Source organism: Trachurus trachurus (assembly GCF_905171665.1).
Source record: "Trachurus trachurus genome assembly, chromosome: 6".
Lineage (NCBI taxonomy): Eukaryota > Metazoa > Chordata > Actinopteri > Carangiformes > Carangidae > Trachurus > Trachurus trachurus.
This window is the reverse complement of record NC_139897.1, coordinates 19,359,616-19,384,243: the sequence shown is the minus strand read 5'-3', so window position 1 is coordinate 19,384,243 and position 24,628 is coordinate 19,359,616. Positions and strand designations below refer to the sequence as shown.

The window sequence follows — 24,628 nt, the reverse complement described above, 5'->3', positions numbered from 1 at the left end:
TGAGCACAGATGAATGGGCAGTCTGCAACTACTTTTCTCCCAGATGTGTAGGTGTGTGTCCCAGAGCAACTATGTTAAAATATCAGTAGGGAGTGTTTTGCTATGTGTAAAGGTCAATTACACTTTTTAAACTGATATATGGCGGCCTGTCTAAAGGTGACACTCATGCATATAAATGAGATGCATCGCCCACTTAAGTGTGTTCACAGGTTGAAGGCATTTTGAGGGCTTCTGCATCTTCTCTCATCCAAACACACACACACAAAGACACATGCGGACATGCATGCACACAGAGCCAGCTGGCTCTTATACATTTAATAATGAACAGACACAGTGTGAGTGAGCTAAGGTGGGTTCCTCATTAGCATCAAAGGGAACAGAACTGCAAATATACGCCCCTCTTTTTTCTTATCCCGGCTGTTTCTTCCAAGTCCTCAGATGTTTTTGATGTCGGGTGTATATCAGCCTGGTTTATGTTCGCAGGATGAAATGATTTAGCATCCCGTTATGATGTCTACCTCGGAACATCTGCAACATTCTGGTTTTCTTTCTAGACATCTCCGTGTGCCTGTATCGTTACATGCCGCTCTGTGCGTGTGCAGTCTGTGAATGTTGTACATGCAGGACAGACTCAGGTGGCAGAGGAAACGGCAATGCAAACCTGGTAGTGATTACATTTTGAGTGCATGGTAATGCTACAAACTTCTCTCCTTCAATGGGGCCTCTCCATCTCTTTGGCTCACCCTCTATTGAAAGCTTTATAAAATCTTTGGTGGAAACCCAAAACCACCAAATCTGTGTGGGCCACATCATCAAACATTATAGGGGAGTCTGGTGAGAGTGTTATTGCAGAATCCTTGAAACTACGAGAGACGCCCTTTTTGTTATGATCCTGTAAAGCTGGTGCTTATAGTTGTGAGTGATGATCTTGAATCGGAGTATTAGACTGCATGGGGTGTGGGAGAACAGCCACCAGTGTTTGTGTGCCTCCTTATGCCACAGTGTAGAAAAATACATTTATTAGTACTGAAAGTTATTGGCCAATCTAGTTTAATGGTAAAATCACAAGTCTCAGCAGCAAAAAGAAGCACTGCCAAATCCCCCTCTAAATAGACCACCCCAACCACTCTGCTTCCTTCAGTAGATGGGAGGCAGCGCTAATGGATAGATGTGTTACTGTGATAAGAAGCAGCCAGTGGAGCTTACTTCTAACCACAGATGCATCCGATATGGTTACATCCCCCCCTATATGGAGTCTTTATGAGAGTAATCTGACTCGAGATCAGTGGTTAACCTTGACCCTTTGCAGTCTGTAATGGGGTCTGCTTCGAGATCTAATTGAAGTTTCTTACAGTGTAAACTCAGACACACTGGCCTCAGGTTATAGGACACACAGAGCATATAAGGCCAGTGCAGCGTGTGTGATGTTGCCTCCTGGGGGAACAAAAAAAACCTTTTTCTTTTCATGTTGGACAGGTTAGAGTTCAAACACACCTGACCACAATTTGAGCCGACTGTCATTTTTATGACCGGCCAGGTGGCAGTGGGGGGCGGGGTGTGCATGTATGTCTGTGTGCGTCCGTATCCCACTGTTCCCAGTGTGCAACTTTAACATGTTGGGTCAGTAGGCTAGCCAGAAGTGCTATCCAGTTTCAGTGATAACAAGCGTCTCTGCTTTGATGTTTCACTCGTGCTCTGGAGCTGAAGTTTCTGTTTCATGCTGAGGGGCATAACCCAGACATAGGGGTCAGAGATACAGGGAGAAAGGGTTGAAAAAAGAAGGAAAGATGAATTGTGGGATAGAGGCTATGTGGGTAATGGTACAGGCATGCTCCATCTGTCTACTGTTGTGGGCCACTGGCAAAGGTGCGCATGCACATATGGCCTCAGTTGATGTACATTTTTGAGTATAGCTACACACGCACACAAAAGTATTTCATTGGAAAACCGCTGTTTCAGGCCATTAAAGGAAAACACCACCTTCCTTATGCAGAGAATTTTGATTTCTCTGCAACACAGGCTGTGAAATGCTGATTGATAAAGTGAAGCACAGAAAATCTGACGGATCAATGTGCGTTAAGTGTTAAAAGCTGGACACGGTTGACTGAAGCAGCTTTAGAGCTGGATTAGTGCCAGTGCTGCATACATGCCTGGAGGCAAGGTAAAGTAGCAGAGAGGATGCCTTGTGGCTTCAGGAAGGACATATAAAGAGACATGCCCAAATGTGCACATGAACGAACAGACGCACACAGTTCAATTTGTGTTGAGTGCAGGCCATTAACGTAGGTATAAACTTTGATTCCCAAACCCACTACTCCTCCTCTCCTCAGGACTAAGGCTTTCTTATCAATCAACGGCCACAGCACTATCCACAAACTGCTAATGACTGCCACCCAACCCCCCTCTCCCAGCTCTTTTCCAAACACTCAACCCATCCCTATATCAGCTCCATTTTAACAGTTCCCTCTACCTCCAGCCAATCACCCATTGTCTGCTTGTTAACTGTCTTGTCAGAGTGACAGAAGATACTGTAGAACAGATAAAATAGAGTAAATGAACAGCAGGGTATCTGCAGGTTCATAGAAAAAGGAAGTCTCATTTATATTAGATAAGTCATTTCAAAACCTTAATGATAGAATATCCACATGAGATTCATTAATACAAAATATGAAAACAAAACAGGTTTATTTATCTCTTTATCTGCCTACAAACCAAATTGAATACATTAACCATCTCTTTGGTAATTCACTTTTTACCTTGCCCACTTATGAAAAGCTTTTAACAGCCTGTTAGAAAAAGTTTGCATTTGTGTTGGGTTGAATTATTATTCAATTCAAGTACGTGTTACATAAAACAGAGTTTTAAAAGATCCAGTGTTCACTTTCTGAAACCTTGAGATGAAATGACATAAAATAGATTAGAGATCCACTTCATTACATGTTCTAAAGGAAGTGGTGATGAATGATAGAGAGTGCAGCTGTATAGGAAACCACAGGTAGCTGCTTAAAGTAAACATTGTGAGGAGAATATATGGCACTGCAGTGGTCCCAATGCTCATTAACAGTAACTATAATCCCTATAGCGTGCACGCCACAGTGCTGTATGCTGGTGTACTGCTCATTCTTTTCCCCTCCATCTGTATTCATGATATGCATCTTCCCAGAACAAAGGTGAGGCCACTGATAAGAATAACATCACAGCAGGAGCGAGGCAGCTTTAGTAACTCAAGATAACACAGGCAGTGTTCAAACAATCATTAACACTGAGGCTTCATAAGATCAAAAGCAAACAACAATAACACTCTCAATGTGTCATTGTTTACAGGCACATTCTATGCACATATGGCAAGAGAAAGGCACAAATAACAAGGGATTAATACCAGATAACTGGCTAGACGTGGCGGTGCAGATGGCTATATCACCGAAGGTTTCTAATTGGATTCAGAAGAATAGGTGTGAGAGAGCGGGAGTGAGGCAAGAAGGAAAAAAAGAGTAATCAAATAATCCAGATGACTTTCAGAATGCCACGTTCACAAATACCACAGCAGACTTAGTGTTCTGCTCTCTTCTATTCCTCCACTCATGTTTACCTCGCTGCGTCTCCCGTTAATGACATTTTCTCTTGTTCCCTCAGGCTCAGGTCCATCGTGTCAGTCAGTTCTAATTTTAGCTCTCTAACTGCTTCTGTTTCTTCTAGTTACTTCTCATTTTCTTAGTTTGTTTTCCCACTGTTTAGATCTTAGAAATTGTCTATGACAACGGCAGGGTGCTGCACCTTTTTTGTTTATCTCAACCTTTTGTGCTCCAGCTGTTTTAAAAATAGGCTGATTATTCAGAAACCACTGCCGCATGTTGTTTATCAAGCCACAGCGCATATTAAGTCATCGTTCTGTTCCCATCTTCAGTCATAGATTATGAGCAGAGAGAGCTGCTGCTGCTTAACAATCCAACCTGGCAACCAACATGTAAACACTCGTCATTTATACATGCGCGCATCTGTCAACTGGGCGTGTGTGTTTGCACGTATGATGACCTTAAAGGAGAAGTTAAACTGTGCATGGTATGCGAAAGCAAGCAGGTATGTGTGATGGGATGAAGTGAGGTGCTCTGTGCAGTGTCATATGTGTGGGTGTGTTTAAAGGTGACTCACTGTGTCCTGGTCAACGTTGGGAGGAAGCACAGCCAGACTGCCGCATAAGTCATCTGGTTGAAAACAATTTATGAGTTCCCTCTCAACATAACTGAGTCGTGACTGTTGGAGAAATGTTCCACTCAGCACTGTCTTATTTGGTCCAATACAACAGAGAGTTCATTTGAAATCAGTGCTTTATTACAGGGAAGCATACCGACATTCTAGTTGGAAACAAATGTCTGTCACCTTATTGGGATTGTAGCAGTTCTTATTGTACCAGATATAGGTAGAAGTTGAATCATCAATTGTTTTGTTTTTTTCTTCACAGGCCATTCCTGCTGCTGCCACCTCTGATGGAGTGGATGAGAGTGGCCATAGTTCACGCTGAGCATCGCAAGAGTCTGTTGGTGGACAGCGATGATGTCAGACAGACCGCCCGCCTCCTCCTTCCTGGACTGGACTGTGAACCAAGACAGCTGAAGTAAATGAAAACACACACATAACACACAGTAGGAATACTGCATCATACTTCATTTTTAAACTTGTTAGAAAACTGCACACACTGATATGAGCCCTCACAGAAACAAGACGTTTTAAGTCTAAACCTTATCAGTGTCCTCTGATAATAGCGATAATGTGTGTTTATGAAGTTAATCTAATTTGTGGTGATGAAACAAAATGTAATTTCTCAGTCAGCTTTGTGCTTCCAAATTTCCTTTGATCCGATGAACTACAGATTTGTAATTTAATTGGTTCTCACCAACAGGTTTCCCAAACTGTAGATGAATTAATGTTTTGCCTCTGCTGTAATGTGGCTAACTAACCCTCTCATGAAGCGTACCATTATTTTTAAAGGAAAGCATCATATTCAAAAATAAGAAGGTTGAAACAAATGATTTTCGCTCCCAGCGTCTTGTGTTTAATTTGTAATTGAGTGGAGAACAGATGTGTGTCTCCTCAGACTCAGTTACCTCTCACAAACGAAGGTGAAGCGGTCGTTCATTGTCCTTCTCTCCCTCTGTCCTCGTCTCCAACAGACCTGAGTGTTGCTTTAGCTCCTTCAAGCGTCTGGACTCCAGAGCTGCCACAGACAAATTCCATCTAGACTTGGGTTTCCGGATGCTCAACTGTGGACGCACAGACCTCATAGGTCAAGCCATTGATCTGCTGGGGCCAGACGGGGTCAACAGCATGGATGACCAGGTACTGCACATACAGTATATGTCTTGTCTTTATGTTTGATGTATGTTGAGTGGATAACTGCAGAGAAATACATGGGGAAGCACATCCAAAAGCCATTTTAAAACCCTTCTTCATAAATTTATTTCTCCTTTTTGATCTATTCATTGCACTTTTTTTGTGTTCATGATTCAGGGAATGACCCCTCTGATGTATGCCTGCGCAGCTGGAGATGAGGCCTTAGTCCAGATGTTGATCGATGCTGGGGCCAACCTTGATGTGGCGGTACATATGCTTAAACAATTTCAGATTTCGACAGATTTATTCAAATGCTACACTTTATGTATACTTCTACAGATTCCCTCAGGGGTTATATCCATTTTAAAGCACCTAAATTCACAGAGGCTGTCTTTTTTTATGTTTTTGTGCATGATCATGGCCTGTAACACTGATTTGTCCTGTGCTGACAGGTTCCACCATGCTCCCCAAAGCACCCGTCTGTGCATCCTGATAGTCGACACTGGGCGGCCCTCACTTTTGCTGTGCTGCACGGACACATCTCCGTCGTACAGGTTGGAAACACAAGACGCACATTTGAAACTCACCAGATGTAACTTGTGTAGAAACACCATTGTTTGACATGCGGTGTGACCGGGCCGGGGTACTTTCTACTGTTCTGCTACATGTGCACAATAAATGCATTTTATCCTACCCTGTCCCAGGCTAACTGTGGATATAATGTTAATCCTTTGAAAAGTGGTTTGACAAATGTGAGGTCAGGGGTCAGGCCATAAATAAGTTACAGGATGTCAAACATTGCTTAATATAACAGATGTGGTGTGTCTCTACAGCTCCTTTTGGATGCAGGGGCCAATGTGGAGGGGGCCGCAGTCCGCAACGGACAGGAGAGCACGGCAGACACCCCATTGCAGCTGGCCTCGGCAGCAGGTGGGCAAACACACATGCACACACACATTCTCACACACAGTGCAACCAGGCACAGCTGATGTTAGAGAACTCAGTGGGTCTGTGTCCCAATCTGATTTATAGGAGCTAAATTACTACTTCACTACTAAATTGCTCCTAAATTATACAGGCAGCAAATCTGCAATAGGGTCAATCAAATGAAAAGATGAATGGATGAGAGCCTCTGTAATAACATGTAGCAAAACATCTAATAACAACTGACAAATACAAAGTAGTATGTAATAGTTTTCCAACAGACCACCGAGAGTAACACAGGACTGAGCTGTGAGTGACACACGGGCTGCAGCAGGAACGAGGAAATGCAAGGGTGAATGAAGGCACAGTGAGGAGCAGAGTGCTGCCTGTGGTTATTTAGAAGCCTCTGGGCAGCATTCCTCTGTGGGATCATCTGAAAGCCACACATAGCACTAGTGAAAGAGACACATGCTGCACATAGCAGCAATGACAGTATGTAAACAGTGCTCAATATAAATGGGTTTCCTTGTTTGAAAAAGCATGGTAAAGCTTCATTGATCCTCGGGGCAAAATTGAACCGTCGCAGCACCAAGTGTAATAAAACAAGAAGGCAGACATCTAGAGTATAAATGCACCAACACATAAAAAAAGGAATCACAGGAAACACCAAAACTAACAGAAACAAGTTTGAAACATTGGTAGGGGAAAAAAACATGACACCTCAAGTATGGTTGTGCAAACTGAAGATATTTGTGGAGGATACTGAAGAAAATATCACTTTTAAATGTGTTATGGAGCCGTCTCTGTATATAATTGACTATTCATGTCCTTCCCAGGCAACTATGAGATGGTGAGTTTGCTTCTGGCACGAGGTGCTGACCCCTTATCAAAGACCCATGATGGAAACGCCCTCACGTCCTCTCTCTACGAAGACATGAACTGCTTCAGTCACGCCGCCGCACATGGACACAGGTATGGGTCCAACAGTACATTGAACTGCAGAGAAGAACGTAACAGAAGTAACGTTAGTCATATCATACTGAACCTGAGTCCACATCTGAGCTTTTAGTGATTCATTCCTTTTTATCCTGTGATGAACTTGAAGTCCATAAAAGTATGAGCTTATGAAAGGGGAGTTCAGTGTCTGTTGGGAGTGCATCTGTCTTTGAACACAATTTGGTGGTGTAAACCTCTCTCCACCTGTTCCCTATGTGTATGTGTGAACACAATGTAGACTCAACACTTCACATTCCAAAGTGAGAGTGATGGATTATGTAATCAGAGGGGAGGGCGCTGGGTCACAGAAATGAATGTATGGGTTCCAGTTATTTATGCTTTTGTACTTTCTTTGTCCTTTTCCTTCCTCCTTTGCATGTCCTCTTTCTGCCCTCCTCCTTCCTCATATTTATCTTGCCAGGAACGTGCTGAGAAAGCTACTGACTCAGCCCCAGCAAGTCAAAGAGGACGTCCTGTCTCTGGAGGAGATCTTAGCTGAGGGGGTGGAGGGTGAGGAGGCAGGGATCTGCCCTTTCATCCCTCTCTCCCCCCTCCCTACTCCTTCCTCCGGCCCTGGGGCCCTGCCAGAGGTGGGCATACCCCGGCTCTGCAAGGCCAGGATGAAGGCTCTGCAAGAGGCCAGCTACTACAGCGCTGAGCACGGCTACCTGGATGTCACCATGGAGCTACGAGCTATGGGTAACTATCAAGTAGCAAAAAGATCATGGGTTTACTTCTCAGACTGTGCATACATTGACAAAAAAACAAACAAAAAATAATCCCCTTCTTTCTCAACCAGGCGTACCATGGAAACTACATGTGTGGCTAGAATCTCTGCGTTGTGCCCAGCAGCAGTCCCGGGCGGGGGTCACCCTCTCCCTCCTCAGAGAGTTCACCACCATCAGGGAAGAGGACTACTGTGAGGAGCTGGTCACCACAGGCCTGCCCCTCATGTTTAATATCTTACGTACCACCAAGGTAGCGTCAAACTCAGACCTTCGTATTTCTGCTTCTCTTCCTCCTCATGTTTTCTTGTGATATAATGGCCTCCTCCCTGTTCGTTTTCTTTCAGAATGATGCCATTATCCAGCAGTTGGCGGCTATTTTTAGTCACTGTTTTGGCCCAGCACCCCTTCCAGCCGTCCCTGAAATGAAGGCAACTCTTTCAGCACAGTTGGGTAAGGAAACTATGATTCTTACATGCATATGAACAGACATGGCTCAGTGCTTCAGAGTGGAACACTGTAATGGCTTTATGTTGTCACTCTTAAATGGTGTCAGAGCCTCATTATTGACTAATGTCCTGATTTTTTCTTGGTCAATACATAATCATTTAGTGTATAAAATCAAATGCCAGAAAATACAATGTCCACCCTAACTTTTTAAAGTAATGTACTTGTTTTGTGTCCAAATGTTCAGTTTACTATCATATAAAACAAAGACAAGTAGCAAATCCTCAGAATTGAAAAGCTTGAACAAGGGAATAGTGAAGTGGATTTGCTTTGGGTGGGGCTGCCTGGAAATCAACTTGAATGTGTTAACTCTGCTTTAGAAACATGACTAGAGTTATAAGGAGGCTCTGTTTGTTTGTTTTCTGCAGATCCCCACTTCCTGAACAACCGGGAGATGTCAGATGTAACATTTATGGTGGAAGGGAAACCGTTCTATGGTCACAAGGTTCTGCTGATCACTGCATCTGACAGGTGAGTGCAGACATGTTCACATTGGGCAAACCAAAAACATTACCTCACTCCCGAAGGGCTCTGAGTAACATTCATGTTTTCTTTCAGGTTCAAGACTCTGCTGGCGTCCTCTGGACCAGATGGAAGCCCCAACAAGGAGGTTGAGATCAGTGACATCCAGTACAGCATTTTCCAGGTAATTAAAACACTCCTCCCCTGTTTCCTATAAATACTGTCTCATTTATGGTGTGATAGTGAATTAAGGTTGATGGGAAAAACTGAAGACAAAGATAATATGTTTGTACTATGAATGTGTACTGTGTACTATTGTTCTGACTTATGACCTTTCTGCAGATGATGATGTCATATCTGTACTGTGGAGGAACAGAGTCGCTGAAAACTAACGTGTCTGACTTATTGGAGGTGCGAATCACTGAATACACACCAACTCTATGGACACTTGTGTGAAAGAGTTTTGTAAATCATTGTTTTTGTAAAGTTTTTGCCATAGAAACGTGTGTGTTGAACTGGAGTCTAATGAATAGCCTATATGACACTCCACTACACACACTGTAAAGAAAAATAAGAACCAGCTTCAGCTTCCAGGCTAGCTTTGTCCTTCCACCTGCTTCTATGCAGTTGTTTTCCACTCAGTGAGAGCAGCTAGATTTTTATCTTTGCTGATGCTGTGAATTCCACTTCAGGAAAAAATTTAATTTGTGTTCACACAGTTAAATGATGATTACACTCACATAACACTAAATGTTAAGCTGCTCGCATACAAAACTATTGTGATCACAGCAGGTCAAAGTTTGAAAAGGAGGTAAACTGAGACGGTGTTTAACTCTTGGAACAAGAAGCTCAACCTTCACTTTTATTTTAAACTAATTGATTTTCAAATAAATTAATTACATCATTTGGCAAAACTAGGAATATTTATGTCTGTGTTTATCTTTCTGCTTTAACATAGGTGAGCAAAATGTTATATAATGTTAGAGCAAAGTATAAAAAGCAACACAGTTATGCTATGTCTATGCTTTGACTTTTCTTGTGTTAACTCATTGCCATGACAGTGAGTGTAGCCCTGGTGTTGACACATGCTTCTCTTTTCTCCTGCAGTTGTTGTCAGCAGCCAGTCTCTTCCAGCTGGGGGCACTACAAAGACACTGTGAACTCATCTGTTCTCGTCACATCAACCTGGATAACGCAGTCAGCATCTACAAGACAGCCAAGGTAACATTTATACTTAAATGCGATGAGATACACAAAACTACATGATGTTACACTGTAAATCATATCTATTTTTATGTGGCAACAATACATGACCGTTACATTGTCCTGTCTTTTTCAGGCTCATGGTTCTTTGGAGCTGAGCTCATTCTGTGAAGGCTACTTCTTACAGCAGATGCCCGCTCTGCTGGAGAGAGAGGGTTTCAGGACGCTGCTGTTGGGACCCCCGGCAGCCCGACAAGGGAACAGTTCCACCTCCACGCTGGTTCACAGCAGGGGAGACTCACCTCTGGAGGAGCTGGAGGCCACCCTGGCTCAACGACTACGCTCTCTCTACGTCACCTCCAGAGTCTGAGGACAACAGAACGGATGCTGAGAAGAGAGAGGACAGAAATAAGTGGAAGAATATGGCAGCGTTTGAGCGGAAGTTTCCTTTTATCACTTGACACAGGATCAGATCTTTTTATAGGGATGACTAAATGGTTGGAGTACAGATGTTTTCTCAGTAGAATCTGATCCCGGCTTGTGTAATAAGCAACTTCCACATTACTTTGACACTGGGACACAGATCAGTGAAACATTTGGCAGCAGTTAGATTACGCTCTGCAGTCAATTCAGTGTTTTTCTGCCAAGCACTCCATCTTGACATTTATTGCAGTGTACAGCATGTTTTTGAAGAAGAAAACTGGACAATGTGATGCTTTTCTCCGAGGCTCAGGAAGCTTAACTGGAGAAGCAACAGATGGATGCAACAGGTGGCAACTCTGAATCATGACACAATGCTGCCCTCTAATGAACAAAGCTGGCAATAGCAATTATTGCCTCGGAGGATTGGGATCAGTGGCACCTCCTGGTTCTGACTGAAGCTATGTAAAGTGTTAATAGACTGAAGCATCTATTATAGAATCAAGTGAGGCAGCCATGCTGGACTTTTGGCTTTGTCCCATTTCAACTAATAATGCAGAGTGGGAGGAAGGAGGTGGACGAAGTGCCTCCAACATTGTAATGTAAATTCTGGATTAACAAATGTACTTTTTATGTATGTTTTTATTTTCTATTTTTAAAAAAGAGTACAACCGGAGAAACAACACTTATTGAAGAGTGGGATGGACCTTTTCTATTTAATGAGAAAAAAAAGATGTGAGAGTATTTAACGGGGTGTTCCCTTTTTATTTTGTTTGTAATCCAAGGAAATTATTAATATTATTGTTTTTCAAAATGGTTTTGTGTAGCTGTTGTTTTTCCAGGTACACTTAGACAACAGTTAATTAAGCTTATGTATGCTGAGGTTAAATGCTTCTACACAGGTACAGCAACAGAATCTAACATTGGATTTGAACTATATAAGTTCTGTTTCAGTGCTGATTATTGTAATAAACTGGCTTACAAACCTGGTCGTTTTTTCTGACACTAACTATTCCAAACCGCTTGTTGGTCATCTGGTTGTGAATTGGTAAAGACTCACCTGGAATAAGGGAAAAAATCAGACTTGCAATGGCACAAACCTAAACATGGAAGTCCTTACATGTGCGAATAAAAAACAACACACAATTACAGGAATTGCTGGGATGGTGAAACGATGCACTACATAAATCTTCTGTGCTATAAAGTCACAGCAGCTTTACAACACTATTAACAATTCTTTAAAGGAGTGCACTTACCCATACATGGAGGAAAAAGGAAAACAAACACACCATAACTGAATGAGTTTATTTGTTTCAGCACTGAAGATGCTCACAGTTATGTTATATGGGGATTACATCAGTAAGTTTTGTTCCTGCTCTGTCAAAAGGCCGCTCTGGACCTCAGAATCATTGGATGTCCTTAGTGCTGCTAGCTTCCCATTGTAGAAAACAGAAAGGAGGGTGAACAATAGGGTATTGCTTTGCGTTTGTAGTATTGATATCCCCTCCCTGTGCCTCTTCTACTTCGAGTAGAGAGAGCCCAGACCTCTGAGCCTTCCAGAGAGAGGTACAGAGTAAAGGAAGCATCGTTCAAAAACTTTGTGCACAAGATAAGAGGAGGAGGAGGAAGGGAAAGATCAGCAGGAGCAAGGGGACAATAAGAAAACAAAAAGAAGGCCAGAAATAAAACAGAGGGCAAAAAGTAAGGGACAGAAGGGGAAATTTAAAACGTTATAAAGGTAGTTTTGTGGAGAGAGAATTGATGAAGGCTGAGAGAAGGAGTGAGTTTTGGCATGGGACATTAACACTAAAGCCATGCAAAGAAAAGCTCATGTTTGACATGCACACAGCAATACAAGCTAAAAGCATAGAGCAGGAATCCCCAGCATGGTTGAGAAGACAATCAACCCCCAAGGTTTGTCTGTCTATTTACAAAGAGAAGAAGTCGACTGGGATCTGTGGTGTCCTTCTCCTCAGGCCTGGCCTACACGCACAATAATATGAAACTGACAAATATCGATAGAAGAGCGTATTCCCTCTCCAAAAAGAGGCTAAGTCTACATTCTTAAATTACTGGTAAATCGTTTTTTCCCAAGAGTTCCCACAAGTTCTTGCTCCCTCAACAGAGAGGTCAGGCAAATGAGAATTTGTGACTTGTCAATGTTCACATAATTCTGTCAGACCAAAACAAAAGAAAAGAAAGTCTGTTTTTTTCTTAAAATGTTGCCCCATTTACGAACACACAAGAGGGTAATAAATAACATTCAACTGACCTAACAGCTTTGTTCATATAAATAGCCAAGTAATAATAAATTAGGAATCCAAACAGTGAGATGAACAAACATGAATAAATAAGGACAAAAATACAAAAATATCCACAATTGCATTTATCATGTCATTGTTTTTTTTGTTCCTGTACTCCTACTGCTGGTAAGTGAGACTAAGAGAGAGGTATGAATGGAAAACCATAGACAAAGTGCCGCAGATAACAGGGAACAGGAATGTTTGGAATCAGTATTAGGTCAATCAAACAAAGACAGAAATGATCATGTAACAAAAATACACAGAAGAATTTAAAATAACAGTATGTGGCAGGCGCAGGTTTACCAACCTGTCCCTATGGTATCTAAGCATAGTGTCACCACTAGATATTTCTTCTTTTTTTTTTACATAAGAAATGATATCAGTCTGTACAACAGAATAGATCATTCATTTTAAATACCCACATACCCACCCACGTCCCTCCCCCCAACCCTATACTATCATATTATCTTCCCCACTGCCCCCGCTGCCCTGTTCTGCTCACACCCCGCTCCTCTCTGAAATCACAATTCCAGTCCATTTGCAGCAATAGTATTAAGTCTAATGAAGTCAATTAGTATTTTAAACCCAGTTTCTTGACAAAGAAAGTACATTAAAAAGCAAACAAATACAATCCAGCAAGCATCTGCGTCGGCTGTTTGGGCTTTCCACAAAACTCCTCCCCCTTCTCTCCTCCTCTGAATCAGTCAGTTTTTTTTCTGCATGTCTTCTTTTTGTTGTTGTTATTGTTGTTGTTCATGTTCTTGTTAATCCATCCCAGAGTTTTTTGTGCATACTGAACCTGTGCATGTATGCATGTATATGTTTTTTGTTTTTTGTTGTTGTTCGTATGTGGTGTCTTGTTGTAAAATGCTTGTTTTCCAATTAGTCAGTGCACCTTGAGCTCGAAAAAACAGGAAAACGGGGGTTGGGGTGGGGGGGGTTGTTGGGGGTGGGAAAGTGTGCGTTCTTGTGTGTGTGGATGAATTGTGCACGTGTGTGTGTTTGTGTGTTCTTAACATGAGTGGGGTACACTAAAGGTATGTTCAACGACTACTGATGGCTGACAGAGGTGTAGAAGGGGTGCAGAGGGAGATGAAGGTTGAAGGTAGAAGTCTGCGTGAAGGATCTGTTTCCATGGTAACTCCCCCCCTGCATCCCTCACACACACACACCACCCTTTTCTGAGCGCACCTCTAAAAGCAGTCCTCCGTCAACAAATGTCCGTCTCTCCCGGCACGCTTGGGGGGGGGGGGGGTGGTTGTTGTTGTTGTAGTTGTAGTTGTAGTTGTAGGTGGTGGTGGCAGAGGGGCGGTGGTGAAGGGAGGGCGAACGGAGCAGGGAGCAGGAGGAGGGGCTTAATAGGTTTTCTGGATAATCCCTGGTATCAGAAATAAGTCAGGTCATCATACAGGTTAGCAGCAAGGGAGCAGGAAAAGAAAACAGTACGGTTGGGTGGGGTGGAGAGGGGGATGATAATGGTGAACACTGAGTGGGTGATGAAAAGAGGAATGGATGAAGTGAGGTGTGTTTGTCGTGTAGGTGCAGTATGCTGTTTGTAAAATATCACTTTGATTCTCTTAATATATTTCTATCTATATAAAGTCATTTTATACAAAAAGAAATGTCCATAAATGATTATATACATCTAGCTTTGTACAGATAGAATATTCTCTCTGTGCCGCTGGCTTATAGTGATACTGGGATGGGTTTATGCGCTGGCTGGACTACACAGTGTCTCAGTTTAAGACTCCTCCTGTGTCCCCAAAGACGCCATCGACAACTTGGGTCTTTCTCGGCCAGCGGCCGGGCTTTTGGTGTCATTACTTTCTGGCTCGTGCCTCCGGGCGTGCATGGGCGAGGGGCAGTGCTTGGAGGGCGTGCCAGGGGGGTAGGGCACCTGTCCGTTCTTCTCGTCTGAAAAAAGTTGTTTAATTACGTCAAAGAAGTTACTCAATGGGCTGCCTAGGTACACAGACGGGAAGAGAAGAGGACATAAAAAAAAATAGGGGAGGGGAGAAGAGAGAAGAAAGAGAACAAACAAACTAATGAACAATGGGGTTCACAGGAGAGAGACACGACTGCAAGTGAGACAGAGCAAGCAGAGGTGAAGGAGGAAGAGGAGGAGGAGGAGGAGGAGGAGGAGGAGAACGGAGAGGAGGACCAGACAGACACAGCGAGGGATGAGTTCTGCCGGAGCAGCCACGACGGAGACCATGGGATGTCTGAGCTCCCGTAAAAACATGCTTTTGTTATAGCACGACCAATGAAAACAGACAAGTAGCCATTCCAACAAAAACTAGAGATGACAGCAAATAAATATAGACTCGTCTTGAACTGATAGTACAGTAAAATTCTTAATCATATAAACTGTGGTTGGCTGCACAAAAGAAAAAAGAAAAAGCGTGGTGTGTCATCTGTGTGCTCAAGCAGGTCTGAGCAGCCAACACTAACACAGATGATGGAAAGAGGACAATGAGAAAGCCCGGAGTTGTCCTTGAAGGATTCAGAAAAATATGTCAGTGTCTCCTCCTCTGCTTTTGTCAAACTTATGATTTTCTTTTGAAGTTTTTGCAGACATCATTAAAGAGCAGGAGGGGAACTTGAACCTCAGTTAATCAGATGATGTCTCATCGAGTCACTGTTTGGACCTAGAAATCTGTCTGGAGCAAAGAGACAACCTTTAATCTACACGTGTCTTGAGTTCAGAGTTGAGTTTTACACTTCAGCTCAATACACACACACACACACACACACACACACACCCGGGTTGGTTGCATCACCTTGTGCTACTACTTTGAAATAATAAGAAGAAGAAGAAAAAAATCCAGCTCATGAGATTTCACGAGTCAAAGCTGTGATGAGTTGCATTAAGGTCAGAAATAATGTTTCAACTTCAACTGAACAAGATATGTGGATGCTAAATGCCACATCATAACTGTTGGATTGCTATAAAAACGGATAAAATGCATGCGGCTAAACATGCTCACTTTTTTTCTGCAGGATCTTAATGGTCTCACTGCAGGTAGGCGGAGTGGTAAAGACGCCAAAACATGAGAAATCGAGCAAATAAAGAGTCAGTGCTGTTTTTGTTAATGGTGCGCACACGCACACACACACACAGCACATCTCTGGGAAGTATTAGTCACACAAATGGCAGCACTGTTTCTGAACACTAGACAGAAGAAGCCATTTGCACAATATGTAGAGTCCTGTGGGCCGAAAAATGAACAGTGACAACATCAGTAGGGGTAGGGGGTGCTGCACAGATTACAAAACAAACAAACACACACACACACACACACACACACACACACACACACACACACACACTGGAATGGTCTGTGTATCAGCACTTAATGTAAGGGTATTGAAAACTGGAATCTCTTCTGTGGTTAGTTTGAGTTAAAAAGCCAGACAATTTGTATACACTGGCAGTGTGTCTGCAGAGGCATGGAGATTAGGACCGACTTCATCTAAGCATTTTAAATACTGTTTGTCTATGTGTGTGCATGTGTTGTGTGTGTGTTTGTGTGCATATGCATGTATGAATGTGCCACGGTTGGTTTTGACTGCTCCATTATCCAGCTGGAAAATGGTTGCAGCCAACTTCCCCCTAATGTTCCTTCTATCCTGTCTCATGTTTTCACTTCACTCCAGCACCAATCTGCACATTTTCAAAAATGTGCAGGATCCTCCTGAAACTAAATGATCTCAGACGCTCAATAGACCAGAGACACCGTCCTCTTGTACCACTCTCCTGTGTGTCTGTGCTACGTCCTTCTACTCTACTCCTTTTATTGTTCCGCCCTTCTCTTGTCTTCCTAAGCTGGGCTTCCAGGTATGCTGCTCTTAATGGTGATTAAGGAACACAATGACCAGGACCTGATGAAAGCCTTTTGTTTGACACACATTGGTATGCAAAGCCATCTCTGTTCTTAATTACAGAGACTTGCTGCTGTTTCCTCTGAAAGGCTCTGTGGTCAGGGGGCACTGAAGGTGTGTTAGGTCAAAGGAAAGACAGAAGGGTGGGGGAAATTAAGTTTAACAAAGCTTTCAATCACCCATTGACCTGCTTTCAGATTCATATTATATCCGTTGATACTCTCAATGTGAAGGCATGAACTACACTTCGACTGACCTTTCTTTAAAAGCTTTGCTATATCCCTAAGAACTATTTTCTCATACTCTCTAGGCTACAGTCTAAATTTCACTTTTATGTTGTCACCTCTGCTGCACAGAAAGAAAAACACACAGCAGTCATTAAAACCTGATTTGATTCTAATTTTACCCTTCCCACATCTCAGCCTGTTAATTAGCTCAACAATATACACAATCAGAGGTAATTGCTAAACTTACTAAGCCACGGCAACATTTGAACAGGCTGTTAAATATCAAAACAAATATCGTTAACAGCTGTCGTGACTGACTGAATGCCAATGAGGAGGAGTGTCAGGAGAGATACACCTCACACTATTCACTTCCAGAACAGCAACACACAACGCACAACACCACAGCTCTGTGACGGCTAAGTATCTGTTTAATAAGCTCCATCAGACATTTAGCTGGAAAATGGATTTAAAAAGGGAGAATGAAAGACACAAACATGCACGCGACAAGAGATCGCTCCATTCAATCACACAAATCCATCTTGTATGTTAGTTATTCGGGATGGAGCAGATATCTACAGAAAACAACAAACGAACACCTCCTCCTGATACGAGTGGCATAATTTCAAGCTGATGGTGTTGCCCGGTCTGAGCAGCAGGTGGAGCTGTTGTCAAGAGGATAGCCACACACACACACAAACACAGCCATTGATTCACATGGAAGGACACGCAGAGAGCAGACAGGGAGGAGTAGATCCCTTATTTCTCTCTTCTTTTTCTGAGGGAGAAGTGGACACAGCCCAGAGGTGGAAGACAGGGTTCAGGGAGTCGACCCCGTGATCAATGAGAAGACAGACAGGAAGAAGGAGGGAGGTTCTAGTATTGCCATGAAGTCCACTGGGTAAAGAGTTAGGTGGTGTTTGAGGTTAGCCGACAGAGGTTTTGCATCTGTATGCTGTATTTAGAGGAGCCGATTGAGGCCAGTGGACAGGGGGACAGGGGGGACTACTTAACAGGCGTAAAGAGAGGGAGAGAAAGAGCAAGAGAGATCGCTTGTCAGGTGTGGTGTCGGTGTCTCTGTCTCGGTGCGGTGCATTGTGGGAGCGCGTTGAGGTGCAGTGTTGTTGCCATGGTGACAAGCTCCAACGATCAGTCTTGGGAAGTAGGAGTAACAGAATGCGAATCAGCAGCTTCCCCTCTACCTCTACTCCTAATCTTCAGCGCCAGGGCAACGAGACAACATTTTGACCCGCGGTCGGTCGGTCGGTGCTTGAGAGCAACTCCCACTATTTCATGGCAGCGAGGCGCCGGCATGCAGAGGGAGATGCTTCGAGAAGCTGAGTGACTCGGGGGGGGATTTCAAGCACGAAAGGGGGGAAGAGGAGGGCAGGATTTAGCGTAGCTTCAGCGGTGAGAAGGTGTTTGTCAGAGGGGTGGGATGAGCGGATGAGGCGGTGGGGGTAAAGGTGAAGAGGTTTTTGGAAGGATCTTAAATTTTCTTTTTCTCTTTTCTTTAGTGAAAAAGAAGTTCTTACTCACCAGACAGCTGTTGGACACCGGGCTGGTCATGTGTGCTTAACAATTGGCTCTGAATCGTCTCCACTACTCGCTTAAAGCGCCGGCTGGGTCCTACACACAGGACATGCAAACACATAGAGGAAACACTGACATAATCAGATGCATTTATACTATGTAGATGGCATAATCAAGATTAGAAAAACTTCAAGCAGAGGAGAGAGGAAACACACACATACACAGGTGCATAGTGTAGTGTGAGATGTGAGCTGGGAAAGCTGCAGAGAGCCTGAGATGATAAATGGAGACCAGAGAGGAGTGCTACTGTGAGCCCCTGCTGTCAACCTGTTGTGTACACTATATGGTCAGTGACATGGAAGAACCAACAGACTCAAAACATCCACCATTACACTCCATTCAGCTCAAACGTGCCCCCCTTGAGTGTGTGTGTGTGTGTGTTTGACTGTGTGTATGTCTGGAAGAAAGCGAAATAGATCATGCATGTGGTTCTGCGAGACAAAGCATGCACGCATGATTGCATGGTATGTAATCTTGCATGGCCAGACCTCATCTTGTTCCGCTCAGGGAGGTTCGGGGGGAAAAATCTTATCAAGTATTCAAGACTGCAAGAACTTTGAAAATCCTTAGGCAGCTGTACTTGCTGGCAGCGAGTTGGACAACACCTACTTCAGCAAAACAGCACTTCTGGTTTATTTGTTGGCTGGATTTATAAACACGGTTCCCCACAGTGTAATTTTATTAGTTTGAAGTGTGACAGCATCCCACTTGACATTTAAGGACGGTCTTCCCCACACTTCTGTAAGCTGGAATTTGGAAAGACCTCTCTAAGTGTGATGAGACCACAGACATAATGTGCATTAGTCTGTCCTGTGAGATCTGTTGTCTCACAGGAGGAATTTCCTGACTTTGAACTTGACTCTTTTGGTGTGAACTGTCCACAAGGAAGGAAAGTTTTTCCCTTCCTATAAATTCAAGGCATCCTGTTTTGCTGAAGTAGCTTGATTTCCTTTTTTCATCACTTTCTTTTGAGTGGCTTTCTGGTGATCTGTTCAAGGTGCATGACGCCTCTTGCCTGAGGCATTCAGGTGGGATGTGCATGTATAGAAAATGAGCAGATGGATAATCTCCACATGTGTGTATGTGTGTCCTGACCTGAGAGCAGGGTGAAGGTGACAGAGTAGATGCCATTCTCCTTAGTGGCAGCCGTGCTCTCCGTGTAGGTGATATCCACCTGAAATTTAACCGGCTTCTGGAAGACTGTAGGGCCGGCTGTGGACTTGTACTCTGCTCGAAAACTGGTCTGGGAGATCACACTGTGGCTCAGACTAGGAATCTAGGAGGATAGAAGAGAGAAGAGAGAGAGGAAGAAGAATAGTCAGTGCAGGAAAAACAGACAGAGACATAGAGATAGGAATATAAAAAAGGGTAGTAAAAAGAAGCAAGTAGTAATGGGATTATACATCGGGAGCATTGATGTTTAATTTTTCTCCCACACCCTGCAAATGACAAGGTGAATAAACCCTCATTAAAATACCCTCCACATACTGCGAGCCACAGTTGAAACTCTAAGGAGATTAATGCCTCAGCGAGTAGCCATGCATGCCGGGGAGACTTAAGCTAATGTAATCTTGAGTCATCCAACAACATTGCACTCTCCCACCTAAAATGAATTTGTATGCCCAATGAACAGGTGAGCTCTGAAATTGTCACATTCCGCCATAGAACTGGAGAGGGTCTGACATTCCATTAATGTGAGTGTGCTGGGAGGTATAATTCCACTGATTCAGGTGTCCATCTCCTGTCTGGAATACAAGCTAGCATAACCCGGGGGAGAAAATAGCTACCCAGCCCCCTCCCCACGGGCGGAGGAAACAGATTGACGTCGACATGCACTGGCAGAGTTTGCATTTACTAAGTCTTTGTTAAATCTAACTGGGGTGAGGATAGGTTCTGTTCAGTTATGTACACTGAATATCAACTACCACTGCTGAATGTTTGTCGATGCTTATTCTGCGCCGCTCACTGAGAATCCCTCATGTTGCTTTATGTATTTGTACGTCCACACCACATACACACACACTGATACCATTTACAGTATTTCGCAATTTCTTGCGCTAAATCTAAATATGCACATGAACATGCACACAGGCACACACACACACACACACACACATGGAGGCTCAGTACATGGCACTGAGGGCAAAGCATCTATATGCTAATGATCAGTGCTCTTTGTTGATTTTCTATTGACCTCAAGTGAGTCGGCAGTCAGAGAGAAAATAGAAGCGCTGAACACAAGCAGTTTACTGAACTGCTACATGAATCAGAAGCATGTTAGCAAACGCTTGCAGAAAAGCTGCCTCATAACATAGGAAATAAGCGCTGCTGTTAGAAAACGCACTCTGCACCAGACAGAAGACATACAGGTCATATTTGCACAGGAATAAAAAGAGGTCAGGGGGCAGAAAGGAAAAGAGAGAGAAAGAAAATAATGTTATGCAAGAAAGTGGTGTCTACCGAGAGAAAGGCTTGAACGATGTCTGCCTTGATGGAGCTGAGAGGTTTGTCTTTGATGACAATGAAGATCTGCTCCTCTTTTTCCAGGTTGATGAAGTTACCAAACCAGGATTTTTTGGCAAGTCTGCAAAGAAAGACGAGAGGTAGAAACACAGATTTTCAGCGGCATGTTTGCATTTGTTTTTGTCTTGTTTCCACTCATTCCACCCTTTTTGTTCCCTTATTTTACACTTTTTTTATATCCAGCAGCCAACACGCAATCTCTCCCTCTCTTTGCAGCTCTGGGGAAATGGAGAGGAGCAAACGGAGGATAACCCCGTGGGAAATGAGCTAAAACTGTGTAGGGGAGGAAAGTTGTCTGACATTTCACCTTCTTTGCAACTGGGTATGTGTAAATGTGTGTAAGAGAGGGAGCGATAATTGAGGCTCTCTGTGAACAGAACTGCGGGTCCAGAAGGGGCAAAAGTAGATGAATTCACCACTGGCCTCAGACCAGGTGTACCTGCACCCACTAATAAGCCATATGGACTCCTGTTTTCTGGCACATTAATATTTAATATGATTCTTGAAAATGTTGATGGATTTGCACATCTCAAAATTCAGAAAGAGGGAGAACACTTCTTAGAGACAAAGAAAACAAACATTGTGTTATAATGTCTGCAGGGATATTTAGGGGTATGTTGTTCTCCTGTATGAAGCCTTTTACAGCTGGTGTATGATTGTGTATATGTGTATGCAGGCCAGTACCAGCCTGGAGAAGATCTTTTTTTTGCCAACTCTCTACCTCCTTCCAGCCAGGATGTTCTTTCCGGCCAGGTGGAAATGGCCAAAACCAGACAGCCAGCCAGCCAATCAAACTGGCATATCTAGGCCAACCTTGAGTTATCCGGCCCCTGGGAGCTCAGCAACATCACACAGGCTACCTTCCTCCCCTCATAACCAACCCACTACCTCCTGCTTCTCCAACCCAGACCAGACCTGAGGTCATTACAGGGAACTCAGCAGGCAAAAATCAAACATTCATGGATGTAATACTTTCCAAAACATCACGCTATCAAGGGCGAGCCTGTTTGAGCCAGTGAGCGAGGGGCCGACAGGTTATGCATAGTTATCATAGCAGAGGTGGCTTCAAAAAGCACAGTGTCTACTCACTCTGGGGAAGACTCTGGTGTGAGGCTGGACATCTCCTCTTGTGTGGGAACTGTGCGAGGAGGGTCAAAGATCAGACAAAGGTTACAGATCAGCACAACACAAGCAGATAAACACCAGGGGGCTCTCATTAAGATTTATGAGAATGCAAGATTGTTCTGCATTTGGCATAAAAGAAAAAACAAACTTGTATCTGTTGTGATGTCAGTACCTTGGAGTTTCCTGCGGTGGAAGCGTGGCGAGCCCAGGAAGCTGTTCTTGATGGAGTTGAGGCGCGTCCGCCACGGCATGCCTCCAATGGAGGGGCTGGGGGGCGGCGTTGGGGTGGGGGTGCCGGCCGGGCTGTCCTTGGGAGTGTGCACCGGGGTGCCCTTTGGGGTGGGGAGGGGGCTGCCTCGAGGGGAGGGGTGAGGGGTAACCTGTATGAGGGGGATAGATTTGGGCGGGTGGTCAGTGAGTGAAGAAGGCGACGGCGCCACGGGATGGAAGTGGTGCAGCCGGATGGGCGACAGCGGCACCACCGGGCTGAAGGGCACGGAGAGCTGGGGGCTGGCGGCGAAATGGGAGCGCCGCACGTGGGGGCTGTTCACAGCGGGGGCACTGGGGGTAGGGGATGGGGATGGGGAAAAGGGGGAGGATGGGGAGGATGGGGAGGTAGGGGTGGGTGGCACAGAGGTGGAGGGGGGTTGTGGTGGGAGCTGGCAGGGAGTGGAGGACTCTGATTTGGCTGCAGATGCTGCATCTGGAGAGGTTTCTGGAAGCGGGTTGGACCGTGTGGCTTGGAGGGGCTTTGGGATAACTTTGGGCTTGGCGGGGAGCGTCTGCGTCTTGTTTAGCGCTTCCGGCAGGGGCTCGCTGTTTGGAGCTAGCGAGTTGGGGGTGGAGATACGCGGGCCTGCACGATTGGGGAAGGGCTCTGGGGACGGGCAGGGGCTGGTGTTCGGGGACTGTGGCAAGTCTGGGGACTGAGGTGGAACACCAAACTTTCTGACAGGCTGGAGTTAGAGGACACAGTGTGAGGGCGCACGGCACAATACAGGTGGAGGAGGGCAAAAGACAACGAATAAAAACACATGGAGACACATACAAGCACACAAACACATAGATAAAGAAATAAAAGATACGAATAAACAACCACACAGGCAGAAGTAGAGGCAGCCCCAACACAGAGGCAGGTGAGAAGTGTACATACATGGGAGCGATGGAGGCATTGTAAACAAGAAAGACAGAAAAAGAAAAAAAAACATGCAGTTAGGCCTGTTGAGTATAACTTGTGTCAAAAGAAAATAAAAGTAAAATGGGAACATAAAAAAACAGCAAGCGATGCACACATTTTTTTTTTAAAAGTTCAAACAAAGAGGTGATATCGGACAGACTTCACTTGAATAAAACATAAGGGCTCTGCTAGCGGACACAACCAAGCAGACACAGGTGTGAGAGACATGAGGCCAGCTGTGAGGACAATTTGGGCCGTCTCAGTAACGAGAGGAACACCACCGCGCCACCTCTGCTGTGAAATCTCCAGTTTCCAGAAAGGTTTATTGATCTGTTTGATTTGTAATGGTGAAATTGCAGCCACAATGGCACGCTGATCAAGTATTTTCCCTTGGCCACCTCCTCATCTTCCAGACACAGATCTGAGAAAATAACCCCACACAGAGCCTCTTGCTGAGAGCACAATCCAGGCTTTGGGGTAGGTCTGAGAAATCAATTTCCCTTTCAGATCAGCCTGAAAGAACCTGTGTGGCGTAAGGAGCTCGTCTTAGGATCCTGGCTAATCTCGAGCCCTCTCAGGTTAGTCGGCTGGAAAAAGTTTACCGCAAGCTCCTCCAAGCTCTGAGCGAGAGCAAAAAAAAGAAAAAGTGGGATTTTCTGAAGCATTCCCTGAGCTGGATTTCCACAGAGCTCAGGCCACAGAAAACAGAGAGAGGGATAATAAGCAGAGAAGATGGAGAAGAGAGAGAGACAGAGAGAGAGAGACCTATTTTCTTTTGGGGGAGGTGTGGGGCGGGAGAAAGTTTTCTGGTGTGTCACATTCACTGTGTGTGTGTCAGCAGCATCAGCATGTTGAGTTTACAGGAAGACGCAAATATCGACGCTGTGGTGTCTCATGTGAAGCCTGATCTAACACCGGATATGAAGAGCTTATCATAGAGGATCCCTGCTGCCTCCAAAACACAAAGGTCGATCTCAACTGTGGATTAAGACTTATGGAGTGGAAAAACATACTATATCTCAAACTAATAAGAAAGAGGATCTGTAGAAAAACAACATTGCATTTGCAGAGACACAGTGATATTGCTTGTTAAAGGTCAGAAGTCTCTGTGATGAAGCTGTACTGAGTGTCTTTATTTTCTCTCGCTGCCATAAACAGCAGTGAGATGACAGCAATAAGACGGGAGCGGCACTAGTTGGATGGCTGTTATCACTGAAGGTGAACAACTAGATAGGT

General features: G+C 44.2%; 2 protein-coding genes across 2 annotated transcripts in view; one reads left to right on the top strand and one right to left on the bottom strand.

Moving 5' to 3' along the window:
* Positions 1 to 11,469, top strand: part of abtb2b (ankyrin repeat and BTB (POZ) domain containing 2b) — a 42,563-nt gene extending 31,094 nt beyond the window's left edge. Inside the window, exons 4-17 of the mRNA XM_083973315.1 lie at positions 4,460 to 4,612; positions 5,169 to 5,334; positions 5,506 to 5,595; positions 5,781 to 5,882; positions 6,162 to 6,258; positions 7,089 to 7,224; positions 7,670 to 7,947; positions 8,048 to 8,226; positions 8,321 to 8,426; positions 8,849 to 8,951; positions 9,039 to 9,126; positions 9,285 to 9,353; positions 10,050 to 10,163; positions 10,282 to 11,469. Of these exons, the coding sequence (XP_083829441.1) occupies positions 4,460 to 4,612; positions 5,169 to 5,334; positions 5,506 to 5,595; positions 5,781 to 5,882; positions 6,162 to 6,258; positions 7,089 to 7,224; positions 7,670 to 7,947; positions 8,048 to 8,226; positions 8,321 to 8,426; positions 8,849 to 8,951; positions 9,039 to 9,126; positions 9,285 to 9,353; positions 10,050 to 10,163; positions 10,282 to 10,515 (1,915 nt within the window). The 3' untranslated portion in view covers positions 10,516 to 11,469. The remainder of the gene's footprint in view (positions 1 to 4,459; positions 4,613 to 5,168; positions 5,335 to 5,505; positions 5,596 to 5,780; positions 5,883 to 6,161; positions 6,259 to 7,088; positions 7,225 to 7,669; positions 7,948 to 8,047; positions 8,227 to 8,320; positions 8,427 to 8,848; positions 8,952 to 9,038; positions 9,127 to 9,284; positions 9,354 to 10,049; positions 10,164 to 10,281) is intronic.
* Positions 11,470 to 14,609: 3,140 nt separating this feature from the next.
* Positions 14,610 to 24,628, bottom strand: part of brsk2a (BR serine/threonine kinase 2a) — a gene marked incomplete at both ends in the record, with an annotated part of 152,645 nt that continues 142,626 nt past the window's right edge. Inside the window, 6 exons of the mRNA XM_083973198.1 lie at positions 14,610 to 14,826; positions 18,510 to 18,603; positions 19,663 to 19,843; positions 21,028 to 21,151; positions 22,180 to 22,228; positions 22,388 to 23,171. Coding sequence (XP_083829324.1) covers positions 14,610 to 14,826; positions 18,510 to 18,603; positions 19,663 to 19,843; positions 21,028 to 21,151; positions 22,180 to 22,228; positions 22,388 to 23,171 — 1,449 coding nt within the window. The remainder of the gene's footprint in view (positions 14,827 to 18,509; positions 18,604 to 19,662; positions 19,844 to 21,027; positions 21,152 to 22,179; positions 22,229 to 22,387; positions 23,172 to 24,628) is intronic.